Here is an 18,275-nt window from a genome sequence, read left to right on the forward strand (position 1 = left end):
GGGTGTCTTAGCTGTTTTCTCCCTGCCAGGGAAAGTTCCCCTGTATAGGAAGGGCAAGAGGATCCCTTGAGGCAGACCCCAGCCCTGGAACCACAACCACCTGTGGGCCTTAGGCCCTCTCCCGCGCCCCCCCACCCCCCAACCCCCACCTCTGACCCTCACCAAATCCCTGGGTTCACACCCTACCCTGAGAGGTGAACTCTGACCCCTGCATGCCCCATTTTGGGTTATTTCACCTCTAGTCTTCATCCCCACCTGCATTCTACATTCCCAATCATCACTCTAAGCCCCTCTCCTGACCCCCCAACTCTAAACCCCTTTCCTCCCCATGCCCTCTCCATCCATTACAGAGCACCCTCCCTTGCCTGACTCCACACCCCACTGCATCATTATTGCACCCAGGACTCCTCTCCACTGACACGTTGGATGGTCCCAGCATCCTCCTTTGGGCATCAGCCTGTTCTTCCCCCCAGACACCAGCTCATGCCGTGGGCCTCATTCAGCATGGCAGAGAGCTCTTTGGGGAGGAGAGAAGGACATCTTGAGCTTGGGGTTCACTTCCTTTTGTTCCGGTAGTCAGGGTAATTTCCCAGCCCTCACCCACCACCTCAGGATTCCCTTTCTCAGGTGCCAGGTGGGACCACTTCTTTCCTGACCTCCAGTCCCAGACCTCTTCCTCCAGTCCTATAACACTAAACGATGCCCACTGGGGTTGCCATCCCACTGAGGTCACTGCCTTTGTCCCCCGGGGTTCTGCTCTGTGCCTGTTGGGTGCCAGAGGCTGGGTTAGTGGGCTGGCCTGGTGGAGGGGGCTGTGGCGCTTAGCACGTTGGTCTGCACGGGAGGGCTGTCTGTACTCCCCCGTCCCCTGCCATGGGCAGGGCCCGGCTAGGGTATAAATAGGTCAGACAGCAGGCTTTCCCCATTCTTTCTCGCAGTCCTGTGCTCAGCGCTTCCTCTCTTGGCGTGGTGAGTTGTGGCCGCCTGACTAGCATATAAGGGGTGTCAGGCTCCATCGGGAGAAAGGGAGGTTGGCGGGTGTCAGATGTGCTAAATGGGTCCAGATGTGAGATTTGAATGCGGAGGCTTTGGGGTGGGATGTGTGTTCATGAATGTATGTGCATGTGTGTGCAAGAAAGAAAAAAAGAAAGATGTGGGCAGCTGGCTGTGCATATGTCTGGGCGGTGTGGGGCTTGTGTGTGCTGTGGCTGTAGTATGTGCTGGTGTGCACGTGACCGTGGGCATGCATGTTGCCTTGTGTTTGCAAACCTGTTGCACACTCAGGTGTAGGAAGCAAAGTGAAGGTAGAGACCTTGGGCTTTTGCCTGGGCCTATGAGCCTCTGTCCTGCTCCCAACAGTTTCTTGCCCCAGGGAGCTTGGCCTCCCTGCACAGCCCTGCCCCGCCCCCTGCATCTCTGCCACCTCATCCTGCCCCTCCCTATGCTAGGCATTAGGCCTCTGTTTTTTTCCGCTGCAGGCCCCTGGCAGGCCTCCAGCAACCTCGCCCAGTGCTGGGAGGGAGAAGAATGGGCCAGGGCGGGGCTGGCGTGGGCAGAGTTTGCGGGGTGAATGGACTCAGTGAGGGATGGAAAAGCACTGCTGTAGAGTATGGGCCAGAAGGAGGCCCCCAGATGGTGCAGCCTGAAATCCAGAGCCCTGCAAAGTTAGCTGCTTAAAGCACCATTTCCTGCCGTGCACATTCTCCTGCCAGAAGCTGGGCCCCTCTCTCCAGGTCCTTCTACGGTGGCGGGGCAGTCTCACCAAGTGCTCCCTGGGGGATGGGAGGGCATTCTGAATGCATAGCTGGGGCTGAGGAAGATAAGGATGGCTCTGTGACCCTGCCCCCAGAACCACAGCACCACCATGACGTGTCCCTTGGAGAAGGCTCTGGATGTGATGGTGTCCACCTTTCACAAGTACTCGGGCAAGGAGGGTGACAAGTTCAAGCTCAACAAATCAGAGCTAAAGGAGCTGCTGACCCGGGAGCTGCCCAGCTTCTTGGGGGTGAGTGGCTGCTGCCTATTGGCATTCCCCATGGAGGAGCGCAAGGCCTGGGAGGCACCGTCTTTTTGTAGAGCACAGCTCCAGCTGGCATCTATCCCTGAGTGAGCCAGTGGGGTAGAGAACTTGTTTTGGTGCCTGGGTGGAAACAGTGAGCAGCTGCCACTCCCCTCCTGCAGCCCAGCGGAAAGAAGGCTGAGCATGAACAGGTAGGATCCGGCCTAGATACCGCCAGGTGCTTCGCACTACCTAACGGAAGGGAGATAGGCTAAGTATTCTCCAGGTGGTGACCCTACAAAGCTGAGATCTGCGAGCCATGATGGGCCTACCTTTTGCTCTCCCTTCACCAATACATGAATTTTTGAGTTTCCATTTGGTTTGTGGATGTGAAGACACTTGCCCGCCTGTAGACTTCCCCTGAATAATCACACGCAGCTTCCATACATATCAAACTTTACGCAGTTTAGATAGTGCTCTCATGATCACAGGCTAATAGGATTTTTAAACCACCCTGGAGGGAGAAGCAGAAGTCCCCTTTTCCAGTTGCACCAGTTTTTCAGACCTCATTCGAGGGGTAACCCTCTTGTCCTGGTTTAGCACTGAGGGTTGGCGTTGTGAGCCTGGGCCCCTGAGGTGTGGCTGCCCCTTCCTGCACTCCAACCTGTTGAGTCTTGCTCTGCCCACTCCCTTTCTGTTTCTACCTGTAGTCTCTTCCTTCCAGAAAAGGACTGATGAAGCTGCATTCCAGAAGCTGATGAGCAACCTGGACAGCAATAAGGACAATGAGGTGGACTTCCAGGAGTACACTGTTTTCCTGTCCTGCATCGCCATGATGTGCAATGAGTTCTTTGAAGGCTGCCCGGATAAGCAACCCCGGAAAAAATGAAGGGTCCTCAGGGGCCTCCCTGGTAGTGCAAGGGTTAAGACACAGCACTATGAAGCTATCTGCAGCTACTGCAGCATGAGTTTGATCCCCAGCCAGGGAGGTGACCCACATGGTGCAGCAGACCTCTCCTGTCTTGCCCGCTGAGACCTTTAACAGTGTGTTTCAGTAGATCTGCCTGTTCTGCTCCCCACTCTGTCCCTGTTGAATCCTCTCACCCCCCACACCTCTGGCCTGCACCCCAGTTCTTATATGCATAAATAAATAAACCTTATAAAAAAATGAAGTCTCCTCAGATGTGGGTGGGGGGCCTGCCAGCTGGTGTTTCCCCTGTTAGGGGTGGACACAGTGCCTCATCCTGCCTCCTCCAGACATGTACATGATGCTGAGGAAGTTCAATAAAGATTTTTAAAAGCTATGAGACTGGAGTGAGGGGCGGGGGCAGAGGGATATGTTGGGGGTTGGGGTGGGGAGTGCTGGGAGTTGAGCAGCAGTTTTGGGGTGGGCAGATTAGTGAAGGTGGGGGAGGGGTATGGGTGCTGAGAGAGTGTGTGCACACACATGCATGTGTGTCTGTGTGTGATAGAGTAGTCGTCGGATGGAGCCAAAGATTGAGAAAAGGACCCCCAGAAGCTTGGAATGCCCCAGCAGTGGGCACTCGGCCAGCACCCTCACCCCTCCCACCTCTCCCACCTTGCCCCTGGTGGGATCTCTCACTGAGGCTGGGATGGGACTGAAGGTCACATCTGCTCCTTGTTGGGGTCTGGAATGGAGTTTGGCACCCTGGCGAGGGGAAGAGCTGAGTCACGGGAGGCAATAGAGAGGCCAGAGTAGGATGGGGAGAGGGCTCAGTCCCAAACTCACAGCCCAGTCCCTATTCTGCTACCGCATCCCAGCCCATAGGCTTCAGACTCTTGGGAACAGGAATCCTTCCCAGCCATGTGCCGATAAGTAGGATGAGTAGGAGACCAGGCTATTGGCAACAACATCAGAATATTGTCCTGGGTCTCCCCGGTGGCCTACAGGTTAATCTCAGCACTATCACCTCTATGACCTGAGTTCGATCCTGACCAGGGACCCATGTGGCGCAGCAGACCTCTCCTGTCTCACCCGCAGCTCCCCTCAGCAGTGTAGTTCAGTCAGTCTGCTTGTTCTGCTCCCCACTCTGTCTCTGGTGAATCCTCTCACCCCCCTCATCTATGGCCTACACCCCAGTTCTTCTACTAAAAAAAATAAAGAATATTGTCCTTCTCTGTCCCAGAATATTGCCTGGTCTCTGATCTCAGTCAGGAATCGTGCTCAGAAGGGATAGGAGGACAATGAGGGGTGGGGAGGCTGGGAGTGAAGGAGATGGTGGAAGGAAAATTGCAAACACAGAATATGAGAAATGGTTGAGTTCTCCTACCCCCCAGTGTATGTATGTATATATGTATCTATCTATCTTTCTTTAAAGATTTATTTATTTATGCATATAAGAACTGAGGTTTGGCCAGAGGTGCAGGAAGGTGAGAGGATTCACTAGAGAGTGAGGAATAGAACAGGCAGATCCACTGAAATACACTGCTGAGGGGAGCAGTGGGCGAGACAGGAGAGGTCTGGTGTGCCATGTGGGTAGCTCCCTGGCCAGCCAGGGATCTAATTCATGCTGCAGTGGCCGCAGATAGCTTCATAGTGCTAAGACTCAACCCCTTGTGCCACCAGGGAGGGCCTCCAGCATGACTTTCAGGTGGAATTGAGGCTGCACCTCCAGGCCATATCGAATGTATGGAGACCTGTAAGGAGGAGGTGAGCACAGATGAGATCCAGAGGCAGGAAGACACTTTGACTTTTCACGTGGCCCCTTTCCTTCTCGTCTCAGTGTTTTTCCTCCCAAGTTACAGGGGATGGGGTAGGTGACTCAGATGTTCCCTCAGATGTGACTATAGAGACTTGGGTTGAATTTTGGTTCAGGAAAAAGTTTGCCAACCCCCCCATCCCCCATCTTCCTTGGGAGAGCCTTCCCCTGAGCCTCCACCTGCATCACTACCGCATCACTCTCCACTTCGAAAACTCCCGTTGCTTAGTGACCAGTCCCTGCTGCCTCTCCAGTCTTGCCAGTTGGGGGTGAGTAGAGTTGGGGTGGAGGGGAGCAGGGAGCACCCAGGCAGGGCTCGTGGGTTCTGCAGCCATAGGTGCTAAGCCCCTCACTCGGGTCTGTTTTCACACTTGGACTGGTTGGTGGGAGAACAAGATCGTAGTCTCTGGGATAGAGGCTGCTCTTGCTAACTCTTACCCCATTCATTGCCACACCCCAAACCTGCACCTCCCAATCCACAATCTGTACCCCATCACTCAGCCTTACCCTTCCTTGGATTCCCTCTCCAACCCTTGATTCTCAGCCCTCCATTCTAGGAGTCTGACAATTCTTTCCCATGAAGATGAGAGAGGTTTAGAAGAAAGCATTTATGTAAAGGCCCTTTAAAAACTTTGGGGAGGCTTGGGGAAAGTGATACCTTCCAGAGGGCATGGAAGTTCCATACCCTTTCCCCATATTTTCCTTATCTGGCTGTTTCTGAATTATATCCTTTTATAATAAATTGATTGCCTGGTGAGTAAACAAAAACCAAACCCTTATATTAGCTGGTGACCTTGGCCCTGTCCTTGGCGGGGAACATCTTCCCCCACTGACTCCCATCCCAATGTATGTGTGGGTGGGAGACCCCACTGTGGAGAATGGTCTAGAGTGTGGAGAGAGACTGTGTTAGGTCCACACCTCCTGGGTCTTCCTCCCAGGGCAGCTAGACTTCTCCCACACCCCCCAGTCTGTTGTCCATTATTATTGTGAGTTCTGATTTTTGGTGGAGAAAAGAAAGCTTTCAGGACTGATAGTGTGTGTACCATGGTTGACTCTGCATATCCCTACTCCCTCCACTTGGAAGCAAGGAAGGTGAGATGCAGAGGGGTTTCCTCCCCGGCTAGTCCCAGGGGGCTCTGACCTAGGCCTCCTGGAGTCCCTGGCCCCTTCTCATTGGCCGTTTCTCTCCCCTGGTTTCCTGGGGACTGGAGCGAGGGAATAAAGGCACAGAGCAGTGGGAGGGAGACTGTTTCTGCTGTGTAGCTTCTTTAGCTTGCTTCTTCCTCGGTGAGTCCTTCCTCAGACCTCCCTGCTCATCTGTATGGTGGGACAAGCTGGACAACGAGGCCAGAGGGTGATGTGTTGTGGTGACTTCCACTAAAGAGGAAGGAAGGCTGGGCTTGACGAGTGGGCAGGTGCTCAGAAGGAGAGGGCACGGTATTTGGAAGTGTGGCCATCGGAGTTTCCCCAAAAGTGGTGCTAGGGTTGGAAGAGGGTATCAGAAGCAGGCAGGATACTCCTGCCTGGACCCTTTGCCTTCCACTGTGTCCTGGATGAGTCCCCTGGAGGGCGAGAGGCTGAGGTTTTGGGTGGTGGGAGATGAATGATAGGAGTGGGGTTTGGGCTGCTGGTGAAAGGCAACAGCTTTGTCCTCAATCAGGCCTACGTAGATTTATTTGCAGCCCCCAAGTTCCTTGGGTGTTGCGTCTTTCCTTCCTAAGGGGGAAGTGGCTTTTGAGACTGAGTCATAGGAGCTCCAGCTCCCTCTTTCCTTGGGGGGTGGGGAGGGAGGTGCACTGTGCTGATGGACTCGAGGCTCTCGTTCAAACACAACCTCTGGGCCCAGGTCTCAGAAAGATCCTAGTGATGTAAAAAGCCCACCTCCTTGCTGCCTTGTGGCCAGTCTGCATGTGTTGATCTCTGCTCTGAACACTGCAGACCAGCTGGACAAGTCCAATCACCTCTCCCCAGTTTCCTGTTGAGATCTTATCTCCCAGTTTCAGCCCCAGTCCTTTCTAACCCCTGGACTCTCTTTGCCCTGTCCTCCATGTCTCTAATGGGACACTCCCCGATTATAGGTGATTTGATTCGGGCTCCTGGGCAAAGGAGAGCGAAAAGGTTAAGGACAGCTTGTGAAAATCCAGGGCTCAAGCTGGATGGGGCAGAGAGAAAGTCCTGACCTTTTATCAGCTTCACCAACTGCCAAAATAATTGCAGGAGGTCATGTTGCCCCCTTTTCAATAACCAAGCAGGGCAAAGCAATCTCCTCCTTTGGAGACTGTCAGTCTCATGCTTGGCTCTTCCAAGATTTCCTTGAGTCTCATTGCTGCCTGTCCTGACACACTTGGGTCCACCAGTTGGTAGGTTTTGATCTCATCATGGATTCTGTTCTCTAATCTCTTCGGGGGGGAGGGGGGAACTTGGAGGTGGGCTCATGATGGGGGGAAGCAGACCTGGCTTCCCCAGGAATGTGGCCTTACCTCTCCCTCCAGGCTGCACATCTCCATGGAGACTCCTCTGGAGAAGGCCCTGACCACCATGGTCACTACTTTCCACAAATACTCTGGGAGAGAGGGCAGCAAACTGACCCTGAGTAGGAAGGAACTAAAGGAGCTGATCAAGAATGAGCTGTGTCTTGCTGAAGTAGGTGCCTGTTCCCTCCCTGAATCCCAAAGTCGCTCCTTGTGTACACCAAGCTGGGGGTGGGGAGTGAAAAAAGAGGAAACACGGGAACCAAGATACCACAGTCTGGAGCAGTTCCAGCTTCCACAGAGTCCCAGGCTGGGGGGACACTCACCTGCTCTCTGGTAATGGAGTCTCAGCCAGAAGCAGGACAGCCCATGGGTACAGAGAGAGACGCAAGGTGGACATCTTGGGCCGGCAAAAGTCTAGGCCTCTGTGCTAGGGGATGGGTTTGGTTTCACTGGGAAGGAGGGAGGGCGGGTCAGGAGGGTGGAGTACAGCCCAAAGGGTTTACAGAACCCTTGGTAGAGAAAGGGCTCTGCTCAAGCAACAGTGGCAGAGCCTGTATGAGGATCATAGGGGATGCGGGGAGCCAGGGGGACCAGGTCACGCCTCCCTCCCCATCCTCCTCTGTGCCTGGCACCTCCAGGGCTTTCAGCTGGTGCTGACCCAGGAACCAAAAGGATGTTTCTGTTAGTTTGTGACCACAGAGTTGGAAGGAGACAGAACTGATTCTTACCAGATGGAGGTGGTGGGAGGGGGGAGGCCGACAGAGAGGGCCTAAGAGGTAGTCATTGCATTATTTTTACAGTTAAAAAAAAGTCAAGTCATATGTTACATAACTTGTCCAAGGACACCCAGCTAGGGAGTGGGTGTATTGAGAGCCAGTGAATTGCTCTTCCCTTTTCCTGGGGGCTTTCCTGTCACATCCTAAATCCTGGTGAGATTCCCCAAGGAGAAGCCCTGAGTGGGCCCCTGTGGGCAGGGACCACAACAGCTGTTACCAAGCCCATCCTCTGGCCTTCCTGCTGGCCTCACCCTCACTGTATCCTCCATTAATGAGGGTGGAGGGAGGGGCCTTGGTTCTGGCAGGGGTTAGCTACAGGAGGGCCAAGGCCCTGAGGAGGGCTTGGCTATAACAGGAGCTCAGACTGGGCACAAAGAGCATGCACAGAGGCTGTTTCCTTCTCTGTATGTCCTGATGTCCTGTCTCCTGTGGAAAACCTGGGGCTGAATGCAGTGATGAGGGGAAGGTGGGATCTGTCTAGATTTTCTTCTTGTTCCTCCTCGGGCCTTTCTCCATCTTCTTGGTGGAGCGGGGGTGGGATAGTAGAGGTTCAGAAAGTACCACTGGGTGCCAGGCACACAGTTGTCTTGTGAGTGTCCCAGCAGGGACGGGGGCAGTTGAATGTGCTCCTGGAGAGTGGCGGTGTGACGGTCAGTACTCATCTCCCCCTAGGGAGACAGAATAAGCCAGAGACTTGGTCACACCAGTGCCATGCATTGAATAAGCCCTTTGTTTCTAATAGGTGCAGTGAAGATCTAGATATTATTTCTTTGGATGGTGGAGAGTGTTGAGGGGAAGGAAGGCTGGACCAGCCTTTCTACTGCAATTTTTTTAGACTGTGGAGTTGGGTCACTGGGCCCCTGCTAGGTGCCAGGTCTTTGTCTGGGGGAGGGAGGGGAGAGTGGAGAAGCTCAGAATGTTGCTGACTCAGCAAGGGATCTCCCTGAGGCTCCCTTCCCAGGAATGGGGGGTGGGGGTGGGGCACTGTGCACTGGGGGGGTGGGGGCAGGGGCTGAGGGTCACTGAGCTGTCCCTCCACTTGGCCTGGGCAGAAGGTGAAAGAGAGCAACATCGATGACCTGATGAAAAGCCTGGACAAAAACAGCGACCAGGAGATTGACTTCAAGGAGTACTCGATATTCCTGACCACACTGTGCATGGCCTACAACGACTTCTTCCTGGAGGACAACAAATGACCTGGTCTCCTCTGCTGGCCCGCCAGCCCCTGTCAACCCCATCACCCCCACCTCAGCAACTTCTCTTACAAGCCCTCCTGGGTCCCCTGCCTGCCTCTCCCGCCTATATGGCCCCTGCTTCAGCCTTCCCTTCCTGTGGAGGAAATAAAGATTTTCCACTCCAGGTGTGGGGAGGCTGGTTGTGATTGTGTCTTGCCCACCTTAGCTGGGGGTGGAGGTGCAGTGGGCCATGGTAGAGCTCTCCTTGAGTGGGTGTTAGGATCTTGGGCTCTCAACCCACCTATTGTCCTTCAGCGTGACTGTCAGTGTGTTTAACTTGATTTAGTTTTGCCCTTCTGGAAAAAGGGAAGTTGGACCAGCTTTTTGCTTGTCTCCCAGGAAGCTGCAAAGCTGCAGAGAAAGCTAATGGGGAAAGTGGTTTGAGCATGAGGACACTAGGGGCTGCTGGGTGTGGTTCCCAAGGGCCGTGGTAAGCAAGCCAATCTGACTTGTCACGGGATCCCGGGAGGGCACCCTGGTAACACTGGGGAGAAAGGAAAGCCTGCCCTCCACACAGCCCTCTCCTCTCCATTTCGCCTCAGCTGCAAGCCCTAACCCATCTCAGCCATCTCTGGGGCCCAGTGCTTTCTTCTCTCCCCACCTCCTCTCAGGAGAGGAGCTGAAAAATCTTCCCACCAGCGCGCAGAGAGCGAAGAGCTTGCTTGCAGGGCCTGGCGCAGGCTCTGTGCTCCGTAATGGGCACGAGGCTCAGAGGCTGGAATTCCAGGCGAGGGGGAGGAGAAGGGGCGAGGCCGGAACTCTTTATTCCGGAGAAGGGGTGTTCCACAGGTCCCGTCAATAATATCCTGTAGACCTTTCAGCCTCTCCCCTCCCCCCACGTAGGGCTGACCCTGAACACCCTCTGGGGGGAGGGGGGACACTCTTCTAGACACATACAAACACGTACTCACACCCTGATGCTGCCCTGGCACTCAGATGACTACGGAAAAAACCAGCGAGCGACCGTGCCCGTCCTGCACCTCCTCCGGCCGAGTCACGAGCCGCGACGGTGGGCGCACTGAGCTCTGGGCATCAGGGGGCGCTCGCCATCACTGGCTTGCAGTGGCCTCCGCTAGGTGCCCCCACCCCACCCGCTGGAACTTGGAACAACCCCCGGGCTGGAGGCGTGGAAAGTTGAGGGGGGCGCGGGGTGTAAGTTGTGTAAAGCAGGGGCCCAGGGTGGGGCTCTGGGCGGGCCGTGGGCGGGAGGGCCGGGTGCTCCGCTAGCCGCCTCCTGGACCTTGGCAGCTATAAGGGCGGCCCGTTGGCAACAGAGCCCAACCCTTCGACCGCTTCCTCGGCTCCTCGCTGCTGCTTCGCGGTGAGTGCTGCTCAGGTAGCTCCGGCTCCCTTGGGTTAGCTCAGGGGCAGCCCGCCCCGCCGCCCTAGTGTGCCTGGTGGGCGGTGCCGGTCGCCTGGTTCCGGACCCGGGCAGTGTCTGTGGCGCTCCAGGGCCGGCAGGGAGTCGGTAGCCGTCGGGTTGCGCCAGGCTGGCTCCGGGCTAAGGCATCTGATCTGGGTGACTCCCCAGAGTGTGCTCTTCTGGGGTGCAGGAGGGTGTGTCCTGGGTGTGTCAGTGCTGCAGTGTGTGGCTCTGTGAGGCCGTGTGTGTAGGACTGGGTGAGCAGCCTCCATCTCATCACCTCTCTACTCCCTAACTTCTCCCGAACCCCTGGGGGACAGTTCTCAGGTGTGGCTCTATTTGCTCCTTGAATCACCTTCCTCCTTACCTCTGGTACCCCTAAGGCTGCTGATCTCTTGGCTGCAGTCTGCCTTCTCCTTCCCCTCCAAGGCCCAGGCTGCCTGTCTATGCCCAGGGCTCAGGCAGGTACTCATAGGGAGTCTGGGTGAGTGGGCAGGACAAGCTGTCCACTGACCGGCCTCTCTGCCCCCAGCTCCTAGCCCAGCCCTCAGCTATGGCAAGCCCCCTGGACCAGGCCATCGGCCTCTTGGTGGCCATCTTTCACAAATATTCTGGCAAGGAGGGTGACAAGAATACCCTGAACAAGAAGGAGCTGAAGGAGCTCATCCAGAAGGAGCTCACCATTGGTGCGGTGAGTGAGCTGCCCCCCACCCCCCATATTCCCATTTCTTGCAGGATTGGGGAGGAACCAGGTGCATCCGACTCACATTTATCCACATACTGGGGCTCTGGTCCACAGGCCCCTCTGAGCCCACAGTCCCCTCTCCTGTGGGGCTGGGGACACTCTCAGCCTTGAGGTCACTCCCCCTGGGTGAAGGAGCAGGAGTAGAGAAGTAGAGCAGAGTGAGCCCCCAGTGGCCTTGTGAGCACACAAGTGACAAGTGAGCACACAGCCAAGTGTCTAGGTGAGAGGGCTGCCTGGCAGGGGCCAGGAGTCTCTCTCCTCTGAGTCAGGATTCCCATGCTACTCCTTAGAAGCTGCAAGACGCTGAAATTGCAAAGCTGATGGATGACCTGGACCGGAACAAGGACCAGGTGGTGAATTTCCAGGAATACGTCACCTTCCTGGGGGCCTTGGCTATGATCTACAATGACGTCCTCAAGGGCTGAAAATACATTGGGAAAGTTGGCCTGTCTGAGTCAAATCCAGTGGTGGATAAATGTACAATAAAATTTTTTTTTTTTTGGTTAAACCTACTTCTGTGTCCTGGCTTCCTAGTGATTTCTGTTTCCTCCTCTGCTTGGAGCTGAACCCATGTCAGAAGCTTTGCTTATGGTCACCTTGGAGGGTAAATAAGGGGCTCCTACAGTGCTTGGATGTTAATTGCAAAAGATGTCCCTCAGGACTATGCCACCTTAAGGGAAGGCTCAAGGGGTCCCCTGTAGAGAAGACTCTGGGAAGGGCTTAGAGAAGGAAATGACGCAGAGTCAGGCTGTGGAGGGTCTGCAACAGAGCAGAGATAGTTCCAGCAGAATCCCCAAAGGCATGCTTTGTTATGGGTACAGTGAGAGGGGATAGGCCAGAAGGGGTCTGGGGTGGGGCCAGTCCACTTTCTCACCAGAGGGCAAACCTGAGGTGCCCAAACAGGGAACACCTCTGGTGAGTGCACTGCATGCCCCAGTGGGAGGTAGGAAGCACATTTTAGGGGTCTGTCCCCACATTCAGGGACTGGGTCCTTCTCACCGGGAGTGGTGACAGCCACACAAATGTGATGTGATCATGGGGTGCTTACAAATTGGGCAAGGCAGGGGTCCCTGGGGTGGGGCCAAATGCAGCTTTGAGAATTTTAGTCAATATTGAATCAGCCCATCCCTGCAGCCTCAGCAGAATGAATCATTCCATTTATTCTATGGGGCCAAGCTTGATTTGCAGCCCTTAACAGGGAAGATGACTAATTTCTGAACTATTGTCTGAGCCCATTGTTTGCATGAATGTTTTTAGGAGCATGAGGGGAGGGAGCGGGGTGTGTGTGAGGGGGTAAATTGTGCCTCAGGGCAATGAGGCATTTGCCACAGTTCTCTCTCCTCCAGGTCTTGTCTTGTTTAAGTTCCTCTGAAATTTCCAGGGAGCCCTCTCCTCTCTCGGGAGGGAGGCCATATGCTCCTTTCCCTCTTACTCACCTCTCCACTTCCCTGGGGGCCTAGCTTTGTGGAATTTAGTAGTTTTCTTCCTAAGAGGGGTGGGGATGGGGAGAAACCCCAAGGGTTCTGGGAAACGTACCTTCCTGGAGTTGCTACACCCTCTCTCCCCACAGGCCCTTCCCTATAAGGAATAGGAATTCTCATGGGGGAGGGGGGCAGCAGGAATGGACGCAGTACCAGAGCTCTCAGACTGCACAGCCACATCCGAGTCTTGGATCTAATTTGACTCCCTGTAGAGGCGTTCCTTCCCAGTCAGCCACGGCTTGAAATTTGGGACATGGAGTGAGTGCCCCCCGTGGTCAGAAAGCAGGATATTGGGGGTGTGGTGAGTCAGGGTTGGTTTTTTGGGGAGGGGACGTAATGGTAACACAACTCTGATCATCAGAGAACCCTGCCTATGACCTTGACCCACAGGGCCCCTCAGCGCAGGGGAATCGCTAGGCTCTGGGCAATCAACCCAAAATAAAGCAACTCAGCTTCATCTAAGACACACAGAGCAAACCAATGAAGAGAGGAGGTTTGCACAGAGTTCTGCCCCTCTCTGCCCGCCTCTGCTTTTTCGGCCCAACAAGGCATCCATACAAAGCCAGGAGGAGCTGTTTTAGTGGGCAAAGACTCACTGCCTCTGGGAGAGGCTGCTCAGGTAGGGTCATCAGCTCAACGATTCCTGAGAACTCTGGGCGGTGGGCAGGCCAAGAGGCGGTGGGGAACCCCAGACCTCCATTTCCACCTGCTAAATAAATAGGTATGTCCTCTGACTTCACTTCTTCACAGTAGTGAAGGGGAATGGAAATGTGGACTCAACAAATAATGCAAAAGTCAAAACAAGAAGCAAATCTTTTGTTTAGAGGGTATGAGTTTTCACTTTTTTATTGGGGGAAGCATTAGCAGTGAAATCTGGTGGTTGGGGCAGTCAAATGGTGGAACTGGGTGTGGTGTTTTCATTGCATCGGTCTCCAGCCTTTCTAAAGATGGAAGGGCATCCTTGGAGCTGTGGGGTCAGTCTCTCTGAAAGGGTCAGAGGGGGGGCCTCCCTGGTGGCTCAAGGGCTTAAGCACCACACTGTGAAGCAGCCTCTGCAACACGAGTTCGATCCCCTGCTGGCCAGGGAGAAACCCACATGGTGAGGCAGACCTCTTGACTCGCCCGCTGCTCCTCTCAGCAGTGTGTTTCGGTCTGTCTGCCTGTTCTGCTCCCTACTCTCTCTGGTGAATCCTCTCACCACCCCCACCCCACATCTCTGGCCTGTACCCCAGCTCTTGTATGCATATACAAATAAATCTTAAAAAAAAAAATAAAAGGGTCAGAGGGACTTTCTCAATATGCCCAGAGGAAGCTTGTTGTCACCTTGGAAAGGGAACTAGAGGTCAATCAAGGTCCTGTAAGCCTCTGGAGTTCTGCTACCATAACTGAAAAAAAAAGCAGATTATTTTAGGCTGAGAGCAGTGAGGGTCCCGAAGGCTAGGAGAAGCTTCTGTCCTAAGTCCTTCACCTCTCCCTAATTGAAGAACAGATACCTAGAAGCATGTAGTTTGGGGGTCTTATTTAATTCTAGGTCACAGTAAACATGTCCTCTTTAAGAATCTTGTCTTTCCTCCTGGAGTGAGGACGAGGTCACCCCTTTTGTGTGAAGTCTTCCTCTCTCTGTCCCTGATGCCTCAGGTCCCAAATTGTGGGATAAATATTTCAGGTTGGCTCCATTGTCCTTCAGAATTTACAATCATGCAAATTCTCTATGCGTGCTACTAAATGGATGGCTTCCCCTTTGCTAACCCATCCGGTGCTGTTTTGATTACTCACCCAACCTGAGAAGAACCTTGCGGGCCAGGCTGATTTCCTTCCGCTCTGACAGCTCACTCTAGGGAGTGGGGGTTGGGCTTAGAGGAGAGGTAAAGGTTTAGTTCCCACCTGGGTGCTTGGTACTCTGTCCCTTTGCAGAGGCTGAGGGTGTCCCCAAAGTCCCATCACTGAGGTCCCTTTTTCCCTCCAGAAGCATGATTGATGTCAGTCCTGCAAGCTTGTTGCCCTGAGACCCTGAAGCCGAAACAGCATCACCAATGCCCATTTCTGTAAGCTGAGGCAGGCCCCAGTGACAGGGGCTTGGAACTGACTCATAGAATGTAGCTCTTTGTTCTCTGCCAAGCAAATTTGAAATTGTCAGAAGAATGCCATTTTGTGTTTGTGTAGCACTTTTATTTTTACAAGACATTTTCCTATCCATTGTCTTGCAATCCAAATAAGAGATATACCAGTAATGTATTATTAGCCTCACGAAACAAGTAAAGAGATGATGTAGAGGGAATAGTCTCTACTCAGGTGAAACTGAGCTGAGAAGGAGCTTTGATCTGAATTGTCCACCTTCCACCCCCTTTCTTCTGCATTACTGATTACTGATCATGGCATCTTTTGGCGACTTCCCCTTTATGTTTTTCTTTTAAATGTTTTAATTACATTTTGAGATTGTACAAAATGATTTATAGATAGTGAAAGAGAACTGCTAAGAAAAAGAAATCTTTCCCTGTTTAAGAGTCATAGACCTGGAAATGTAAAGTAAATAATAAGTTTGCTTTCTTAATAAGCATATCTGAAGAAGGTCTGGCAGCCTGCTAGGCTGATTGATCTCCCAGGCCATCCTGGAAGATCTGTATCCTTCCCCTTTTCATGTGCCAAGAATTTGTATGTGGGGCCTCCCGGTGGCGCAGCGGCTGAGTGCTGGTTTGCGAAGCTGCCCGTAGCCTCTGCACATCGCCAGTTCGATCCCCGGCCGCCTGTCGCGGGTCCCACATGGCGCGCAGACATCTCCTGCCATCCCGCTGCTCCCCTCAGCAGTGTACTTCGTCAGTCTGTTACAGGGTAGGGAGAGGGGCAGCCTAAACCCCGCAAACTTGCCTATTCTAAATGGGTTCTGCCATCCGCCACATCAACACAAAACTATGAGACTTTCATGGGAAGGAACTTTAATACAATAAGGAAACAATACAGGAAAGGCAAAGAATCTAGTTTCTCAATCAAGCACCCGAAGTTACCCGTCCCCTTGTGGGTAAAAGTCCACCCAAGCAGGATTGGCCCAGAGAAAGGCCTCGAAGCCTGCCACATGTCTAAATTATCTTCCAGTGGAGACCCACAGAAAAGCATCAGAAACAACCACACAAGTCTGGAGGGAGAAGAGCAAAATCAAAATCAAGACAAAAACTGCCATTGTCACCTCCCCACGGGTCTCACCCACATCTGTGTCACCCAGTCCATGACCAAAAGACAAGCGTAATTTCTTCACGTGTCTCTAGGCTCCATGCACCTCCTCCAGGTCTCCTTCTGGCTCCATCCTGCTTCCTTCCTCAGTCTCCTCTGCAGCCTCTTCTCTTCCTGCTCAGCTCCACCCTCCCTTGGGTGGGGCAGGGAACCTGGAACCTCCCCCTTTCCTGGGGACCACCCTGTTACAAGTCTGCCTGTTTTGCTCTCCACTCTGGCTCTGGTGAATTCTCTCACCCTCCCCCGCTTCTGACTGTACCCCAGTGCTTGTATAAATAAATAAATAAATCTTAAAAAAAAAGAATTTTTATGCTAACTAACCAACTTTATCAATGTAAAGTGGTTGTGTATAAAAGAAACTCTTTGTCTCTAGACCAGTGCTTAGACCTTATGGGACTACCCAGGTCTGAGACCTCATGCATGAGTAATAAAGCTTTCCTGGCCTCACCATTCCTAAAGTACCGCTTGTTCTTCCCCTGTCTGGGTTAAAGGCTAGAACTTATTTCTGCAACAATAGATATAATCAGGGTCCCCTTGGCCCACGTCCTATTCAATGACCAGATATTCAAAGGTGAAAAACAAGGTAAAATGATTTCTTCCTACTTATAAAGGGGACAGAGGTACCTGTTCTCTGCTCCTTCTGAAATCTGAATGATGGAAATGAAGAGTAAAAAAGTTGGAAAGGAGTCACCACCGCAAGACCTGAAACCTGGATCACACAATACCTGGAGCTAGAGGTGAGGGTGGAAATGATTTAACAAAGTTGCTAAACCAGCTGTTGAAATGAAACACTCTTAGGCGCAGAGGGCAGACTAGTGTCAGACTGCTGTTAGAGAGTGCCCCTGGCCACAGACCTGAGGTGAGGATATGGAGATTAGATGGAGATTAGGGCCACTGTAAAATCTCCGGTCCTTTTCAAATTCTAGGTATTCAAAATGAACAAAAACAAACCACTCCACAAAGGATGAACCCCTCCCAAAGAGAAGAAGACTATATCTGTAATTTCCGCAGTGGCACAGGGCAGCAGTCTGTTTGCCCACCTGTGTGACCTGTGGCCCTGCGGTGCTTCTCTGCATTGACTTCTCTTTGCAAGGGGGCAGAGGCAGCTCTCCTCCAAGGTGGCCTGCTGTGACCATGCAGACCTCTCTCTTAGCAAACCTGTCCCTTTCAGGGCAGACCTTTCTGCCCACTTGTGTCTGTGCAAGTGACCTTTTCCTTCACTCCCTTTTCATAATAAACCTGCCCTTCTGGATAACTCACCGGTGCTGCTGAAAGGCAAACTGGTGAAACTTCCCAGAGTGAATCTGATGGAGGATAGGAATAGAACAAACTGCAGAGGCCACAAGACCAGAAACCCGGCTGACACAAGGAGGTGGGGTTAGAAGAGAGTAGCATAACCATTGACACAGTTATGGAAACTAGGATCCTTAGGTTCAAAGGACACAGTTGTGGAAACTAAGATCCTTAGGTGCCAACTCCTAGATTACAAAGCATGACATCCAAGCAGGTAAACAAAGGTAAAGATATGGAGATTGAGCCCATTGTAGAATCTCCTTCCCTTTCAAATTCTACATAGTTATCCAAAATCAGCAACTAACCTGAAGTCTCACAAGGAGTGACCCCTCCCAAACAGAAGACTATTACCAGTGCAGACTCTGCACAGGCTCCAGGCAGCACTCCATCTGTCCACCTGTGACTATGCAGGTGCTTCTTTTCACCAACTCTCTCCCTCTGCAGGGCAGCAGCATCCTGCCTGTCCGTGACCTGTACCATGTTGGGACTTCTCTAAATTGACCTCCCTCAGCGGAGGCAGCTCTCCTCAAGGCCACCTGCCTGCAACTATGCAGGCCTCTCTCAGCAAACCTGTCCCTTTCAGGACAGGTTGGTCCCCAAGAAAGGGGGAGGTTCCAGGTTCCCTGCTCCACCCAAATGGAGGGTGGAGCTGAGCAGGGAGAGAAGAAGCTGCAGAGGAGACTGAGAAGGAGGAAGCAGGATGGAGAGCCAGAAGGAGACCTGGAGGAGGCATGTGGAGCCTAGAGACATGTGAAGAAACTGTGCTTGTCTTTTGGTTGTGGATGGGGTGACACAGATGTGGGTGAGACCCGTGGGGAGGTGACAATGGCAGCTTTTATCTTGATGTTGATTTTGCTCTTTTCCTTCCGGGCTTGTCTGGTTGTTTCTGACCCTTTTCTGTGGGTCCCCACTGGAAGATGCTTTAGACTTGTGGTAGGCTTTGGGGCCTTGCTCTGGACCAATC

At 53.1% G+C, this 18,275-nt stretch overlaps 3 protein-coding genes across 4 annotated transcripts; all 3 read left to right on the plus strand.

Moving 5' to 3' along the window:
• Window positions 1-943: 943 nt before the first annotated feature.
• S100A4 (S100 calcium binding protein A4) lies at window positions 944-3,294 on the plus strand. The gene is made up of 3 exons (XM_037499727.2): window positions 944-969; window positions 1,850-2,005; window positions 2,724-3,294. Exons 2-3 carry the CDS (start codon window positions 1,865-1,867, stop codon window positions 2,886-2,888), a joined length of 306 nt encoding a protein of 101 aa, XP_037355624.1. The 5' UTR covers window positions 944-969; window positions 1,850-1,864; the 3' UTR covers window positions 2,889-3,294.
• A 3,923-nt stretch (window positions 3,295-7,217) lies between these two features.
• S100A5 (S100 calcium binding protein A5) lies at window positions 7,218-9,199 on the plus strand. 2 transcript variants are annotated; one of them, XM_037501044.2, is made up of 2 exons: window positions 7,218-7,362; window positions 9,025-9,199. In XM_037501044.2, the coding sequence occupies exons 1-2, from the start codon at window positions 7,225-7,227 to the stop codon at window positions 9,163-9,165; spliced, it is 279 nt and encodes a 92-aa protein (XP_037356941.1). In that variant the 5' UTR covers window positions 7,218-7,224; the 3' UTR covers window positions 9,166-9,199. The 2 variants fall into 2 exon arrangements, with proteins under 2 accessions (XP_037356941.1, XP_054547555.1); XM_054691580.1 differs by having other exon boundaries at window positions 7,225-7,362; window positions 9,022-9,199.
• Window positions 9,200-10,411: 1,212 nt separating this feature from the next.
• On the plus strand, window positions 10,412-11,816 carry S100A6 (S100 calcium binding protein A6). Its single transcript, XM_037499347.2, has 3 exons — window positions 10,412-10,525; window positions 11,100-11,258; window positions 11,603-11,816. Exons 2-3 carry the CDS (start codon window positions 11,121-11,123, stop codon window positions 11,735-11,737), a joined length of 273 nt encoding a protein of 90 aa, XP_037355244.1. The 5' UTR covers window positions 10,412-10,525; window positions 11,100-11,120; the 3' UTR covers window positions 11,738-11,816.
• Window positions 11,817-18,275: the final 6,459 nt, after the last annotated feature.

This window comes from Talpa occidentalis, unplaced genomic scaffold (assembly GCF_014898055.3).
Source record: "Talpa occidentalis isolate TD23 unplaced genomic scaffold, MPIMG_talOcc4v2.1 talOcc4.9, whole genome shotgun sequence".
In the NCBI taxonomy this organism is placed as follows: Eukaryota; Metazoa; Chordata; class Mammalia; order Eulipotyphla; family Talpidae; genus Talpa; species Talpa occidentalis.